The 17,353-nt window shown below is 31.4% G+C and overlaps 1 protein-coding gene across 2 annotated transcripts; it reads left to right on the top strand.

Annotated features, from left to right (window-relative positions):
* Positions 1-2,995: 2,995 nt before the first annotated feature.
* On the top strand, positions 2,996-6,191 carry LOC131660295 (uncharacterized). 2 transcript variants are annotated; one of them, XM_058929509.1, is made up of 2 exons: positions 3,000-5,299; positions 5,723-6,191. In XM_058929509.1, the coding sequence occupies exons 1-2, from the start codon at positions 3,415-3,417 to the stop codon at positions 5,989-5,991; spliced, it is 2,154 nt and encodes a 717-aa protein (XP_058785492.1). In that variant the 5' UTR covers positions 3,000-3,414; the 3' UTR covers positions 5,992-6,191. The 2 variants fall into 2 exon arrangements, with proteins under 2 accessions (XP_058785491.1, XP_058785492.1); XM_058929508.1 differs by having other exon boundaries at positions 2,996-6,191.
* Positions 6,192-17,353: the final 11,162 nt, after the last annotated feature.

The following is a 17,353-nucleotide window of genomic DNA, read 5'->3' as shown; positions in this document are numbered from 1 at the left end:
TATATACCAGGCATGAAAAATAATTTTCTTAGCATAGGAAAGTTGGTCGAAAAGAATTACAAATTTTCGATTGAAGATAAGATGACAAGAGTTTTCGACTCAGGTGGAAGGTTAATCTTGAAGGCTCTTATGTCTCAGAATAGAACCTTCAAGTTTGAACCTAATACGATAGAGCACAAGTGCCTTGAAACTGCAGCTAGTAGGGATGAATGTATATGGCACTGTAGACTTGGTCATCTCAACTTCAAAGGCGTCATAAATTTAAAAAGAAGAAATATGGTTTCAGGGTTACCAGAAATCGAAATTCCAAATGAAGTGTGTGAGGAATGTGTGCAGGCAAAGCAGCATAAGAGAAGCTTCAGCAAGGATGCAAGAAGCAAATCGAAGGCAATTCTTGAAATTATATACTCTAAGAAAAGAACCAGTAGTAGCATTATCATCGTGTGAAATAGAGTACATATATGTTTCTCTTTGTGCATGTCAAGAAACATGGATGGTGAATTTTGTCGAAGAGATTACATCAAAGAATCATGGAGCAATTAGCATTAAGATCGACAACGTGTCTACTATCAATCTAGCGAAAAATCCAATAGCACATGGAAGAAACAAACACATCGAGATGGGGTTCCATTATCTTCGAGAGAAAGTAACAATAGGGAAGCTGAACTTGGAACACCGCAAAATTGAGAATCAAATTGCAGACATCATGACTAAGGGTGTGTAGGTCAAAGTGTTCAGAAGACTAAAAATAATGATGAATGTAGATACTTTAGACACAATGAATTAAGTGGTGTGTTGAGAATGTAATTTTGTGTGTTAAAACACCATTTTGACAGAGTCTGTTGTTTTCGAAATGCTTTGGGTGTCGAACGTATATAGCTTTCAAAATGATGAATGAGGTAGCCTCAACATAATTTCGATTTAGCATTATTTTAGTTAGTTGGTTAGAGATTACTTAGTGCGTAAGCAATCTTAGCCTATAAATAGGGAGGTATCCTATCATTTGTAAAGTGTGGAGAAACATTGAATAAAGTTTCCGGTTTGATAGTACAGAGAAGCTCTACAGAATTCCCTTCTTCATCCCCCTTTTCTCATAAACCCTAATTTTTTTCTTCCCCAATTCATCTTTTCTTTTCTTCTCTCATAGTCATTGTTCAACGGAATCATCTTGCAACAAATGTGTGGTTGATACACTCGAGTGAAGAATAGGAGGTGAAATCAATAGGAAAAATTAATTTTTGTTCATCAAGATTGATTTAGAAACCTCTAAGTTTTTGATGTAATTCCAACAAGATGTAGTGTTTGTAGGCCCACCCCACACTCACTTTTTTATGAGATGGGACAACAAATTTGTCTCGCACCCTTAACTATGTCTTTCCTACCCCACCCCCATTTTTTAAAGGACTTCAGTGGGTTTTGTGCTTAAACGAAGCATACTTGTCCATTTGCCACACATATCCACAGTATCCACTAATACTGACACAAGTTCTCTTTCTCTCTTCTAAATTTTAAGTCTCTCTTCTAAATTACTCTTTTTTTTTATTTATTATATGAGATGATTTATTTTTTAAATTTATTGAATAATTAGTATATCTAAACTAAATAAAAAATATATATTTGTTAATAAATGAATTAAAAGTAATAATTGTTTTTTCTCAAGAATGAGAGAAATCATTCATATATATATATATATATATATATATATATATATATATATATATATATATATATATATATATATATATATATATATATATATATATATTATAAGAATGTGAAAATGAATAAGAACCATCAAATTTTAAAAGAAAATGTTGAGATTAAATTGTTGTTTTCATAGATATGAACATAAATCATTATTGCTAAAAACAACCAATAAGAAGAGAACAAATTTAAAATTTAATTTACTTTTTAATTGAAATCATGGGGTTGGTTGTGATACATTAAGAGAGTTTTTTTTTGTTTTTTAATTAATAAAAAATTATGATCAGTTGTTTGTAAAGCCACCTAACATGTCATGCTCATTTTCATCTTAGGAGAATGAGTAAATTATATGAGAATGTGAGAATGAATCTGAATCATTAGATTTTAAAATAAATTGTGGAAATATGTGTCATTGTTTTTTTCTCTCTTCTCCATAAATAAAACAATGACACATTCTACCATTTATTTTCAAATTTAATGATTCATATATATATATATATATATATATATATATATATATATATATATATATATATATATATATATATATATATTACTTTTTCTACACTTTCCATTTACCTAACTCTCCATTCTCCTTTCTACACTTTCCATTTACCTAACTCTCCATTCCCCTTTTGTTAGGAAGTTGATATGGAACCCTAACAAAACTAATAAAAGCTGTAAAATAAAAGAGACAATAAAACTAGACTAAGAAAATAAACTTCATTTCTTTTCATTCATACCCTAATGTCTCAATGAGACTACAATATATAATGTTACTATTGGGTAACAAACTAAAAGCCCAAATATTAATAAAGGCCCAAATAAATAACAATACAAATAAAACTAGAACTTATATAAATTACTAATAAACTTAAATACTAAATTATACTCTCTATCATTGCCGCGGGGTCCACTTGAACCTTGTCCTCAAGGTTCTAAAATTAGAGCCAAAAATATAATTTCCAAAGTTTAAAAAAAAAATGATCAGTCTTTCAAAGTCTACCTAATAAACCCTGTGAATGAAATTATACGATGGTTAATGAATTTAATCATAGTTCTGAATGACATATGGGTGTGGTTGGGGAGTATTATTTGGCTGGTGGGACCGGTTTGTAGTGGGGTGTGGAAATGTAGTTGGATAGCATAATGGCAAGACAATATGTGGCAAGGACGTCAACTTCAAATTTTGCATGAGAATTTTTTTTTTTTTTTTTTTTTGTCTTCTCCCATTTCTCTCTTTCTCCTTCTTATTTCTTTAATGCTCCAAAAGTGCAACACTCATCCAATCTTATCTTTAAATTCCAAAAGAAATAAATCACTCCTATTAGAAGATGACACGCGCCTCACTCCCCTTTTCTATGGTCCTCTTTCACTAGTTTCAATTATACAGCCTGTTTCCAACCAACCCCAGACTTTTCAGTCCATCACCAAAGCTTCCACTTTCTCACACCAAAGACTCCCTTCTGCCACTTTATAGGACTTATATTATTAGTATTGTTATTTGGGCTTTTGTGTATTTGGGCTTTTAATTGAAAATCCATTATGGAAACTATATATGTAGTGTCTTTGACACAACTAAGGGTATCAATCAAAGAAATCAAAGTTATCTTTTAATTCTATTTTCTTAGTTTGTTTACTTGTTTCTCTTAGTTTTGTAAGTCTTGTTAGGGTTAGCATTTTGCATCCTATCAATTGGTGCTTTCATCCATGTACTCAAATCCTCCTATGGATTACCCTTCTCATACACATTCATATCATCCATGGAGTATTCCTCCTACCTATCTCACAAACCCCTCTTTCACAAACCCCTCTTTCACAACTCCTACCACAACCTCATTTCCATCTTTCCCATGGGAAATCTTTACACCTTCTTACACTCATGGATCATCATCCCCAAATTTGTATCCACATCATGGATATTCACCACATCATTCATATATTTATCCATCTCATTCACATGTTTATCCAAATTACTATAACAATATTCATGAACCACACACGCACCACACAACAGAACAACTTTTGACCTCACACCCACTATTCACCCAACATCAAACAGTCAACGATTCCACTTATATGGGTAGCTACTACCAAGAAGCAACACATCAAATTCACTATCCAGAAATTTCTCTAGTGAAAAAGAAATCATGTCAGTTGTCTAAGTTGAGATTCTCCTCCTTATTATCGGTTAAAACCGACAAAAACAAAAGAGGAAAAAGAAGAACTATAACCAGAAAAGAAAAGCGAGCTTCTGAACCAAAAACTCTGAGATTTTCGACGACATTACCAACCATTTCATCAGAACCACAAATGCTCGATTCAAAAACCGAACCTCCCGACAACAACGACCTCACGGTGGATGACTACAACGAAGCTCACGATATCGTTCCTACCTCCGATTTTCAACTGATTCGTTCACTCCCTGTTTTTAACCCCAATTTCGGTTCTTCGTTCGCGAAAACTTGGAACTCCGATTTCAACCTTGACCACCGAAGAAATCTCGACCAGGAAACTGAAGCTATCGTCGTTACGACTCCTCAATTGAAGCAGAAAGGTGAAGCAGTTGGTTTTGAAGCTGATTTAGGTGTTAGGATGACTCCTGGATCCACTGATCCAACCAATGGTTCTTATTTGACATATGTATCTAAAGATTTCTCATCCCTCACTCCCATCCTCTCCTGCGAAGACAACCCTCCTCTCTCGGAATCCCAAGCCGTCGGCGTCGTCGCTTCCTCCCAAGCCAATTACATGCGCGTAGTCGTCCAGTCTGTCCCCGAAGATTCTTCCGCAAGGGTAGAACTTTTGTGCATTGTGAGGGCGCTGCTGAAGAAGATAAAGCGTAGGGTTACGGTTGGGGATAAGGTTCTAATAGGTTTTGTTGATTGGGTGGATCATAGGGGCATGATTGAGAACGTGTTTCTCATGTTTCTGAGAAGTAATAGTGCTGTTGTTTTTGCTTATGAGACTTGTGCTCTTGATTTGATTGAAGCTACTTATGAGAGTAAAGTATTCCCTGGTGAGGTTGTTGTGGTTGACAGTAACGGGATTCAATCGCTTTGTCTTATGTCTCATCCGCAGCCGAAGCAATGTATTTTCGGGCATATTTACTTTGCTTTGCCTAATTCTATTGTTTTTGGTAGGTCTGTGTATGAGTCGCGTAGACAATTCGGTAAGGTGCTTAATACTGAGAGCCCTATTGATTGTGATGTTGTGATAGCAGTTCCTGATTCTAGTGTTGTTGCTGAGCTTGGTAATGCTGAAAAAGCCGGTGTTCCTTTTCAACAAGGGTTTATTAGGAAGTTCTCAATGAAGGAACAAGCATCTATAGTTTGGCAGTTTCTTTGCAGTATTCAAGTGAATATGATTGCAATATTTCTTCCATGGCGTTCAACATCTAGATCACCTGATGAATCTCATAATTTATGGAAATGCTTAAGCAATATAGTGCCAAAGGAAAAGCTTCTTCAAAAGGTTATCTTCACCTGGATGGAAGGGCGGAGTAGTGTTAACATAGTTGAAAACTGTGTAGATCATTCTCAGATTCAATATAGTTCTTGTCATTTAGCCCATCAAACTGCAAAAATAAAACAATGTAAGTCCACTGTATTTGGAAAAAAATATTTTGCAGCTATTCTAGATGTTCCGAAAATAATGGGTTCGCATCCAATCGATGAAATACTGCTTTGGCATAATGCTATAAAAAATGAGTTAAATGAGATAACAGTGGAGACCAGAAAGATACAACACTCTGGAGATTATACTAATCTGTCGGTTTTTAATGAAAGGTTGAAATTCATTGCTGAAGTTTTCATATTTCACATTATTGCTAAAGGACATTATAGTGAAAAAGCTACTGCTATTATAGGTAGACAGATTGTTAATGTTGTTCATATTTGTCATTTTATGGGGATTATGCATAGGAATCTCAAGCCAAAGAAATTATTGTTGTCTAGTAAAGATGAAAGTGCTCTTCTTAAGGCAACTGATTTTGGTTTGTCTGTTTTTATTGAAGAAGTTCTTCGACGCAAATGCGGAAAGGAAATAGATATATGGAGTGTTGGAGTAATATTATATCTCTTACTTACTGGTGTTTCCCCATTTTGGGTTGAGACTGAAAAGGGAATATGTGATACAATATTGAAGCAATTCAGAGGTATGAATAAACTAGAGAAACTTGCATTGAAGGATTTATTTTCAATTCTGAAGTTTGTGTTGCAAATAATCAGTGACAATTTGTTATTCAAGCATTGGGATCCAGGAACAATATCTCTATTCTCATATTGATTTTAGAACCTTGAGGACAAGGTTCAAAGTGAACCCCGCGGCAATGATAGAAGGGTATTATAGGACTTATATTATTAGTATTGTTATTTGGGCTTTTGTGTATTTGGGCTTTTAATTGAAAATCCATTATGGAAACTATATATGTAGTGTCTTTGACACAACTAAGGGTATCAATCAAAGAAATCAAAGTTATCTTTTAATTCTATTTTCTTAGTTTGTTTACTTGTTTCTCTTAGTTTTGTAAGTCTTGTTAGGGTTAGCATTTTGCATCCTATCACCTTTCCTCGTGAATCATGTGCTCAACCTTATTTAAATTATTGTAATGACCATTTGCATTTTTCTTCGTACAATTGTACATGAAAAGTGATAAAATTGACATTTCGGGCCTATTGTCATATGTGCATTATTATTTTAATTATTGAACTCCATCATTCGCTTTCATTTTGTAAAATAGTACATAAATGAAAAAGTGATAAAAGTGTACCATTATCGTATGAGCATTGTGTATCTGTTATCATATGAATTCTTTAAGAAATGTATAAATTCTATAGGCAATTGTGAAAATTTATTATTCTATCTCTCGTTTGCTTTCTTTTTGTATATTGAAACTATCTTATGTGCATTATCATGTGAGGGGCTAAGCTGGAGTAGTGGAATACATTAAACACGTTTATTGCTGTTAAAGTTTGCTTGTGAGAAGGAACGTAAAAAAAATAAAAAAATTTTAGATCGATGGTCGACCTTGTACTCATATATATATATATATATATATATATATATATATATATATATATATATATATATATATATATATATATATATATATATATATATATATATATATATATATAAAAGGAAATTTGTTTACGTACCTCTTAACCTTCTTAGTCATCTCTTACGAATTTATCAAAATATCCCTTGTTTCGGAAATACATTTCCGAAAACGTACTTTTATTGAAAAAAAATGTGTTTTCGGAAATGCACTTCCGAAAACACGAAAAAAAGGTGTTTTCGGAGATGCATTTAGGAAAACACCCCTTTTTTGAGTTTTCAGAGATGCATTTCCGAAAACACCCCCTTTTAACAGAGGGGTGTCTTTGGAGATGCATATCCGAAATATTCCAAGACCAAATTGGTCTTGGAATGTTTCGGATATACACTTCCGAAAGAATTCAATAATTATTAAAAAATTAAAATCAAGGTGAATCAATACAATTAATAGGTATAAAATCAATGTGAATCAATAAAATGAAGGTGAATCAATAAAATCAAGGTGAATTAAAATTTCCTAAACAATTTTAAAGTTAAAAATTATTTTACTAACTTATATAAATCAAAAACATTTTAATTTCATAAGTAAATTTTGAATTATATAGAGTTAAATATAAAATTTATTCATTAAATAAAATTAAGTCAAAATCTTTTTTTAATTTTTTTAAACTAAATAAAAAACTATAACTCATTTTTAATTATAAATCAGAATAGAAATATATAAATATATAATAATAATTATTAATTTTGTAAGTGAAATATATAAATATATAATATATAAATATATAATAATTATAAATTAAAACACTCATTTTTTTAATTTTTATAATTATTATATAAATATATAAATATATTTATAATTAATATATAATAATAATTATATAAATATATAAATATATAATAATTTTTATAAATATATAATTATTATTATAATTATTATATAAATATATAAATTAAAACACTCATTTTTTTTAATTTTTTTTGTAAATATATAAAAATTAATATAAATATATAAATAAAAAATTATAACTCATTTTGTAAGTGAAATTATTTTAATTTTTTTAATTAAATTTTATTTTAAATTTTAAAATATGAATCAGAATATAAATATATAATAATTATTATTTATAACTCATAAATTATATCAAAATGTATAATTATTATTATTCATTACTCATAAATTATATCAAATTTATGATATGTGAATTAATTAATATTCTAAAATTAATTTATGGGATTTTTATTTTTTTTTTTGTTTTTTCAGAGATGTATCTCCGAATTAATCAAAATCTCAATTTTTGGGATTTTTTCGGAAATGCACTTCCGAAGTCTGAAAAAATTTAGAAAAAAAAAATTTCGGAAATGCATTTCTGAAGCGGGATAAAGTGGGATTTTCGCTGGAGGTGACCCTCATAGGGAGGTGGGTAAAGAAAAAACCATATAAAAACAAGGTGAGACTTGGATTGTGATGTTAATTTTTCAACACCAATAAAAGTTATGTTAACAGATGTGAGCAAATTGAATTGTGTTGCTAGTCTAATATATATATATATATATATATATATATATATATATATATAAAGAATTCATTTTTTTATCAAAATATATTAATAATTTTTTATGTAGCATCAATAAAAAAATGTAATAATTAATATCCTAAAATTTGTTCACATGAATTTTTTTTGAAATAAAGAGAATTACTTCATTTAAGATTTGAAATTTATGTATATTAACGGCATTATTTGGGCTGTACCTACAACTATTTTCCATTGAGTTGGAGTTGTTGGGACCAATTCTTTGGATATACCTACAGATATATTTCAGTGGAACAGAAATTGTTAGAACGAATTAATTGTCAAGACCTACGACTAGTTTCTGTTACTATAGAATTTAGTGACTTAGCAACTTAACGATATTAGTCTTATCATCATTTATTGAATAAATTTGTCAAGTTTTCAAAAAAAAAAAATCTAAAATTAATTATATAGTTAAACAAAAATATAAGTATAAAATTAAATTAAATGAACCTTCAATCATATTAAAATAAACTTATCACCGCATAGTACAAATGCGTTAATTAAATAATAAGTTAGTTAATAAATCAAATTGAAAGTATCATATTACATTGAAAAATGTAAACTTATAACAATTTTTATAAAAAAATGCAAAAGATTTTTAGAGCATCAACATGCATGCATGACACTCATTTTTGTGTTGTAAGTGACTCCATTTAATTTTTTATATTATTTTATATTTTTTAATAAATTAAACCATTCAACCATATTTTCTAAATATTCATATATTTATTAAAAATTTGAAGAAAAAAAAGAAAAAATTAAGACACAATGGTATTCTTTAACCACAGTGGCTTTATTAAACCACTCATTAAAAGACTAATTATCCATAACAATCTGACACAATGCCATTTGGTTATTGTGAAACTACTTCCAAAGACACCCGATGTGAATGCTCTTATCCACTTGATTTTTAATATTAGTATATGAAGATTTAGCTTCTAGGTTTTCTCTTAATGCTCGTTACTTTCGAGACTGAGAATTTGATGTTTCGCAAGATGCACTTGAAGCATCTAGAACATGTTGGATACAAAATAATAGAACTTAAAAAAAGTTCTAAAGAAAATAAAATAATACAACTTAAGCAAATGTTAGTATATTTTATTGTTCTTTAAATGCTTTATACTTATCAAAATCTAAGGAGTATGAATAAATTTTGTTCCAACACACATTACTCGTCATTCCGATTTTATTGTTGGCGTGGCTCCTTTTTTATACTTAGGGGTTCCAATGTTCAAGGGAAGACATATGCCAAATAACTTTCAGTTTATAGCGGACAAGAAAAGATATAAATTGTCCACTTGAAAAGCTAGTCTTCTTTTTATTGCTGGAAGATTACAAAAGGTGAAATTTGTTATCCAAAGTATGGTGCTTCATTGCCTTCTGATTTACTCATGGTCTGTCTCTATCATGAAAAATATTAAGAAGTGGTTAAGGAATTTCATCTGGAGTGGGGAGTTGGACAAGAGGAAATTGGTAACGGTGGCTTGGAACAAGTTTTGCAGGACCGTTGAGAAGGGGGCTAGGTCTGAGATCTATCATAACCTTGAAAGAAGCCTTAAACCTAAAACAATGTTGGGAGATGATAAACTTGGAAGAACAATAGACCATAATTATCACAGACAGAGTTATTAGAGATGGAAATCAAATAAGGTATCATATATTCTCCTCTCTTTGGAGTGGAATGATGGGTTCCTTTGAAGAGGTGAAAAATAACACTAGATGGATGGTCGGAAATGGAGACAAAAAATCAAATTTTGGTTGGATTGTTGCAATGATTGTCCTCTGGCTGACACTTTAGGTATCACGCACCTGAACCAACAATTCCTCAAAGCAAAAACGAGTTCATATATTATGAACCATCAATGGCAGCTTCCCATGTAAATTCAATTGGTTTATCCCTCCGTTCTTCCTATTCTTAATCAAGCGCACATTCCAATAGAGGATAGGGGAGACAAATACATTTGAAACCTCTCTGAAGATGGGGAGCTCACTCTCAAGAAGGCCTAGGATTATAAATTGGATTCTTCCCAAGTGATACATTGGGGAAAATCATCTAGAATGCTCATATCCCACCTTCGAAATCGCTTTTATTTTTGGAGACTTATGCAAAATAGGTTGTCCACAGATGACTCCTTAGCAGCAAGGGGTCTGTATTTTCCCATTACGTGCAGTACTTCCTACCAACATTCTGAATCCTCTGATCATTTGTTTTTAGGTGTAATTTTGTTGGAAAACCGCAATGGAGTTTTTCTTCAGTTTCCAATCAAAACATTCTCTGTGTGGAGGACATTTGGACTACGCTAAACAAAATTTGGTCGAACCAATGCATAGTGGTTGTTATCAACATTGTCAATAATATTTGGCAAGCTAGTAATAACACACAATTCAAGGGGATCCAGACTCATTGGAAATTTGTGATTAACTCGATTAATTCAGAGGTATCTTTCATAAGAAACTCAACTCCTAAAATCTGCTCAAATTCTATCTTGGATTTTAGGATCAAGAAACATTTTTAGGTTACTCTCCATTCTCCTAAGAATAAGACGGTGAGAGAATTCCTTTAGAACCCTCTAGTTGTAAATTGGATCAACTGTAGTGTTGACGGATCAACGATTGGCATTCCGAGCACATCAGCCTGCAGGGGAATTTGCATTCCGAGCACATCAGCCTGCAGGGGAATTTTTAAGGACCATAATATTAATCATCTAGGCAGCTTTTCTTTGAATATTGGGTTGGGAAATGCATTATATGCTAAATTACATGTGACATTATGGCGATTGAAATTGCAAAGGAGAAACAATAGACGCAACTATGGAGGGAATCTGATTCACAACTAATTGTTTTAGCTTTTACTACGCCTTCAATTATTTATTGGAGGTTAAAAAATATATGAGAAAATATTTTACAAGTCCGTTTCTTTTTTAGTTACTCACATTTATAGGGGATAATCATTGTGTGAATAAATTAGCTGACATCGATTTACATGTACAAAACTTTATTTGGTGGAATGTTGTGCATAGCGATATCCTTATGGAGTTTGCCGGAACTCCATTAAGCTTTCTTATTATAGATTAAAATGAGTACAAGTTACTAATTGGAATATATTACAAGATATGACATTACACATTTTGAAGATAAATAATTGGACTCAACCATCAATCTAAAAAAATTAATATTTTTACATTCTCTCTCACAAACAAATTTTGACTGCAATAAACGTGTTTAGTGTGTTCCACTACCCCAACTTAGCCCCTCAAATGATAATACATAAGATAGTTTCTATGTACAAAGAAGAAGGCAAGCGAGAAATAGAATAATAAGTATTTCACAATCTACTATCTATCCAATACTAATAGATTGACCAAACTGACTAAATTACCCCTGACAAAAAATTTATTCCTAAACAAAAAAGGGCATTCCTGTAACTAACAAAATACCTTACAACTTTTCCAACTTTTCACTAAACATGTGCCATTTGTTGTTCTCTCATTGGTCCAATTTCATTTTTTTCTCTTCCCTCCATAACATCCTTAGATGTACTCTCTTCTATCCGTCTTCTCTCTCGGGGACTAGAGAAACCCTAGCAGAAACCTCATTTCCACTACCATTTCAATCTCCATCAAACCCTACTTCCACTACTTCTCATTACACTTCCATCTCTCATTTGTCACCTCCATTTCTCTCTCCGAAAGCAATTTTCGCACTCTCCCTCTCGTCTCCTTACCGACTGCTCTTCTTCAACACACTCAACCCATTTTCATTCATCGAAAAAGATGTTGTTGTTGCTGTTTTTTTAACTGTTTTACATGTTTTTTTTCTGGAATCGTGATGTTGTTACTTTTTTTTCTTATTCTGATTTTAGGGTTTATGTTAGGAAGCAAAGATGCAAAACAATGGTTGGAAATTGGAGAAAAGGTCTTACAAAAATTAGGGTTCGTTTCTTTTCACCATCTCATCTTGCCACCAACACTGTTTTTTCCACCATATTTGTTTTTGCTCTTCTGTAGATCTTCTTCTTAGTTTTGTTAAAGTTAATTTGGTGTTTTTGAAACTTCGGTTCTTGGGAGACATGATAAAATGATAATTTATTATTTTTCAGGTTTATTTAACATGATAAAATGCTTCTGATGTTCGAAACTGCCGCTGGGTTTGCACTTTTCAAAGTGTTGGATGAAGGAAAGCTTTCAAAACTTGAGGTAATATAATGTATGGTTTGAGTGAGTTAGTTTGTTTGTTTCTGAATGGTAGAATTATTCAAATGGTTTTAAATGATTTAGTTTGTTTCTGATTTTTGGCCCTTATGCTTTCAAGCTAAACATAAATTCCTTCTTCTGAATTAAAACTAATCCGTGTCTTCAGGATCTTTGTCACCCTGATGTCAAAGATGCTCTGAGAGTATGTACTATGTAGTGAAGCCGATGTTAAGGTAATGTATATGTGTCATATGTTTGATTAGTATATATTTTTCCTATTGTTTGTCACCCACTCACCCAGATATTCCAACACACTCATGATTTGTTATTCATAAGCACATGGTATTAATGAATAAAATCAATTGCTTAGATTACTTACTTTACTCAATAGGTTACCCAAAAGTGTCTGTTATATGATTCAAACAGTTTAATCCTAATACTGGGAGTGATGTCACTTTGTTTACAAATAATTAGTGTGCTAGATAGTAGCTCTATGTATCAGCTTTTTACTTCTTAGCTTTGCAGACAGATTGAAATTTGAAACAATCGGAACACGAGAATTTGGTTCAATTATAGAGACAAATTGTTCAAATTCTTACTCTATTTGACAAAACTTTGTAGAACAGAAAAAAAATGGTACATTTTTTTATCCATTGAGTGGGTGGAACTAAATAAAAACAAACAGAACATCTGGCCTGCTCCTAATTGAATGCCAATCGTATGGCACAACCGCATAAGGGCAGAATTAAATAGAACTACCTCTTTCATTCTTTTATGTGTTTATTCTTTTCTGTTTTCTGTCTTTGCCACATATTTGGGTGAAATCAAACAGTACTTATAGTTCTACTTTGAATATGCACAAAATGTAGAACAAATGTCATATATTTTCTTTTGTCCTGATCTAACCTATATATTAGTTTATTACTAAATGCTATCTTATTTTAATTTTTGGAAAGCATCTTTGGTTAGTTGGGAGATTTTTCAATGTGCAAGACTTTCTGGTGTCTTTCTTTGGCTGCCATGTGTATGATTAAATTAATCAAAGTTTTCCTGTCTTTCTTTGGATGACCATGTGCATGGTTGTGAGATTAATTCTTCAATGTGGAGATTAGGTATGAGTTTCTCTTGAGTTGCAATTCCAGAATTAGAACTTTCAAATTTCTTTCATTACAGTTAATGTCGGTGTCGCGGTCTACATCTATTGTCACCAACTGACCAGGCATTTAAATTGGGCTTAAGGGTTTATTTTAGTTTTTCTCTTTTATTTGAAGTTTTTGATAAAAGCTTTCTTAGGAAGATTTGATTACAAGCTCTTTTAAACACAAAATAAGGTAATCTAAATAGCTTGCCAATAAGGGCCAGACTTACCTGGCAGGATGCTTAAGATTGAACAAGTAACTCAAGAGTTCAACTGTGTATTCTGAAACACACAATCTACTATGCCATGGGAGTGATGTTAACTAATTTTTAGGAAAGAATAACTTTCATAAGAAGGTCCTGCTTGGGTTCATTTCTGTTGGCGATCTTTCATTGGTAGATAGCCACTAACTCAAATGACCCGACATTGGTCGTGGAACAACGTATCTGCCACTTCTTTTTGTTTTTCCTTTGAAAAAAATGAAAAATTTATTTAGAATAATTTAGAAAGGATGGTTGTATAGACTATGTGATTATATAACTAATTAATTACTATGACACGTGAATCAAATTTGCGATATCCAATCCATATTATCTTTGTTTGTTGAAGCCTTGAAGGTTCTTTGATAAAATATTAAACTCTTGATGAATATAACTATTACATTAGTTCATGTATCTTCTCAGTGTTTTTGCTTTGTTTCATTGTGTATAACATTGTTTTCTATTTTCTATTTGATTAGTTATCATGAGGAATGATGTATGGTTCTATAAGGATCGGCTGGGTCCGACACGAGGGCCACTGGCAGTGCATACGCTTAAAACTGCTTGGGGCGGTGGGATTATTGATAAAAACACTTTTATTGATAAAAACACTTTCATCTTGGAGAACCTGTTAAGGTTTCCTTTCCAATGTCAATAAGCAAGCTATGACTCCTTCAAATGTTTGGGGTGCTAATCATGTTCCTTCTGTTTTGGGTACAGAATACAAATATTGTCATATTCTTTGATGATATCTCAATGTATACTTAGATATTTCTTAATGTTTACTTGGATATTTTTAATGAATTGGAGGGTCATTTGACTTTCTTTTTTCTTTTGTTGAGTTTTGTGAGGTTTGAGTAATGAATTGGAGGGTCATTTGACTTTCTTTTTTCTTTTGTTGAGTTTTGTGAGGTATGAGTATATTTTACATGTGCTATTTTGGTATGAATATGCAGTGGTTCGCAGCAGTGGAGCTGGGACTCTTAAAGGGCCGTCATCCTCTTTTGACATATAATATTTTAAAATTTTAATATACTATTCATTTATTATTATCAATTATGATCAATGTGCATTACACATTGGTTGTAAACATATTACGCAAACATATTACTTGTATCCAATTGACTAGGGAAAGTATTCAATTTTAGAAGTGTAACCACATGAGCAATCCTTTATAAACAGTATTTTAAAATGTAAAATAATTCAATATTTTTTATTATATTTTTTGTTTATTATCATTAAAAATACTATTTAATTTATTTTTTAACTTCAATAAAATTAAAAATATATTTTATCAAATTAAATAATAATGCTACATAGTCATTCAAACAAGTAATTTTTTCTTACGGGTCATTATCAAATTATTATCTTTATTTGAAGATAAAATTTTTATTTTCAAATGTCAATTTTTTTCTTCTCCATGTCACAAGTTTTTGATTATTATTTAATACAATTGAGTTTATATAGTAATTGTTTATTTTACAATTATGTAATTCTATTTAAATTCACATGTGTATCTAAATCATTTGTCAAACTTACCATTATATTTTGTATAATCATATTATTTGTTGTAATATTTTGATTTCATAATTTTTCATTATACTTTTCCAATAAAAATGAATTTTTCATATGTATATCTAAAATAATTATTACGTCAAAATTAAAATAAAATTCACCCGTGCAGGAGCACGGGTATCTTACTAGTTGCTTATACAATTTCATATGATACACGGGGCACGAAGCACGATTTTATCACTTTTTCATTTATGTACGATTTAACAAAGATGAAAGCAAGTGATTGTTATACAATTTACTAAACATTTCTTAAAGAATTCATATGATACTTAATGTTCATACGATGATTCACGAGGCACGATGTACAATTCTATCACTTTTTCATTTATGTACGATTTAACAGAGATGAAAGCAAGTGATCGAGTGCAGTAATTTAAATAATAATGCACATATATACACTAGGCACGAATTGTCAATTTTATAACTTTTCATCTATGTACATTTGTATAAAGATGAAAGCAAATGATCATTGAAATAATTTAAATAATGTTGGGGGAGATGGTACACGATTCATTTTAATTATTGATCTTCATTAATCTAACAGTTTTAGTTTATCGTTTAATCTATTTTTTTTTTTTAAAAAAATTATATAAAAAATCAATTAAAACTGTTAGATTAATGAAAATCAAGAGTTAAGATTTGGAGTAACTCTTTTAAACTTACTTTTTGAGTAAGAATATTCCTCTTCCTCCTCGTGTGTGTATATATAGCGTATCTTATGAGAATGGTCTTAAATTTTCGATTCTCTGATAGAGGAGATTTTAAGACCATATTATGTATGTCGAACAGATCCAAAACTCCATCTTTCATAACCACTGAGAAACCTTTTTCGACTAGTTGTCTAACAATTAGAAAATTGCACTTCATTCCAGGTACATTGTACAACTTTGATTATAGCTTTTTCTCGGTTGCTTCTTTGAATAACTATCTTGCTAGTACCTTTTGCTTCCAACAAGTTATTATTTGCAAGTTTGACATTTCTCTTCTTCGACTCATCGAAATTTGTTAATCAAACTTTTCTACCACTTATGTGATTCGAGCAGTCTGTGTTGAGAAACCATATTTTGGTGTCGACATGCTCACCTGCAACTACAGTCATAACCACCATATCTTCATAATCATCTGAATCTAGGTGTGCAAGGTTCGCTCATTCGTCCTTGCCTTTTATCGCTCCCTTGTCTTTCTTGTACCAACAATTCTTGGTCAAATGACCCCACTTTTCACGATTGTAGCACTACACACTTTTCTTCTCATCTTTGTTTTTTAGATATGAATTTCCTTCTCCTCCTTTCGAGGATTCAGAAACCCTACCATCAATCTTATGCTTTTGAGAATTCACCCAAGACTTCTTACCCTGAGTCTTGTCTCCTTTGCCTTTGAACTTGTTAGAACCACCATGCTTCTTACATGTCTGAGCTTGCAGTGCTTGTATCAAACCTTGAACCCATCTCCTTTCGACAATCCTCATCTCATATGCCTCCAATGAATAAACCAAATCTTCCAATTTTAGGTTTTCAAGATTGTTGGATTCTTGAATAGCTACGATAACGTGATCAAAGTGAGAGGTCAACGTACACATTAACTTCTCAATTATCATCTAATCAGTTAGGGTTTTAACATGATCTTTTATGAGATGGACAAAATTATAATCCTTTGAGACATATCCTGCCATCTTTTCTTCTTCTCCCATGTATAATAATTCATTGTGCCTTCACAGTGTCTGCAACTTGACAGTTGTAACCTTTTCACCTCCTTCATAATACTTAACAAGAATATTCCATGTCTCATTCGTCGATTGAACATGAGAAATTCGATCAAAATTCGTCGCATCTACCAGCGACTGAGTAC

This window comes from Vicia villosa, linkage group LG3 (genome assembly GCF_029867415.1).
Source record: "Vicia villosa cultivar HV-30 ecotype Madison, WI linkage group LG3, Vvil1.0, whole genome shotgun sequence".
NCBI lineage: Eukaryota > Viridiplantae > Streptophyta > Magnoliopsida > Fabales > Fabaceae > Vicia > Vicia villosa.
This window is presented reverse-complemented; position numbering and strand designations above follow the sequence as displayed.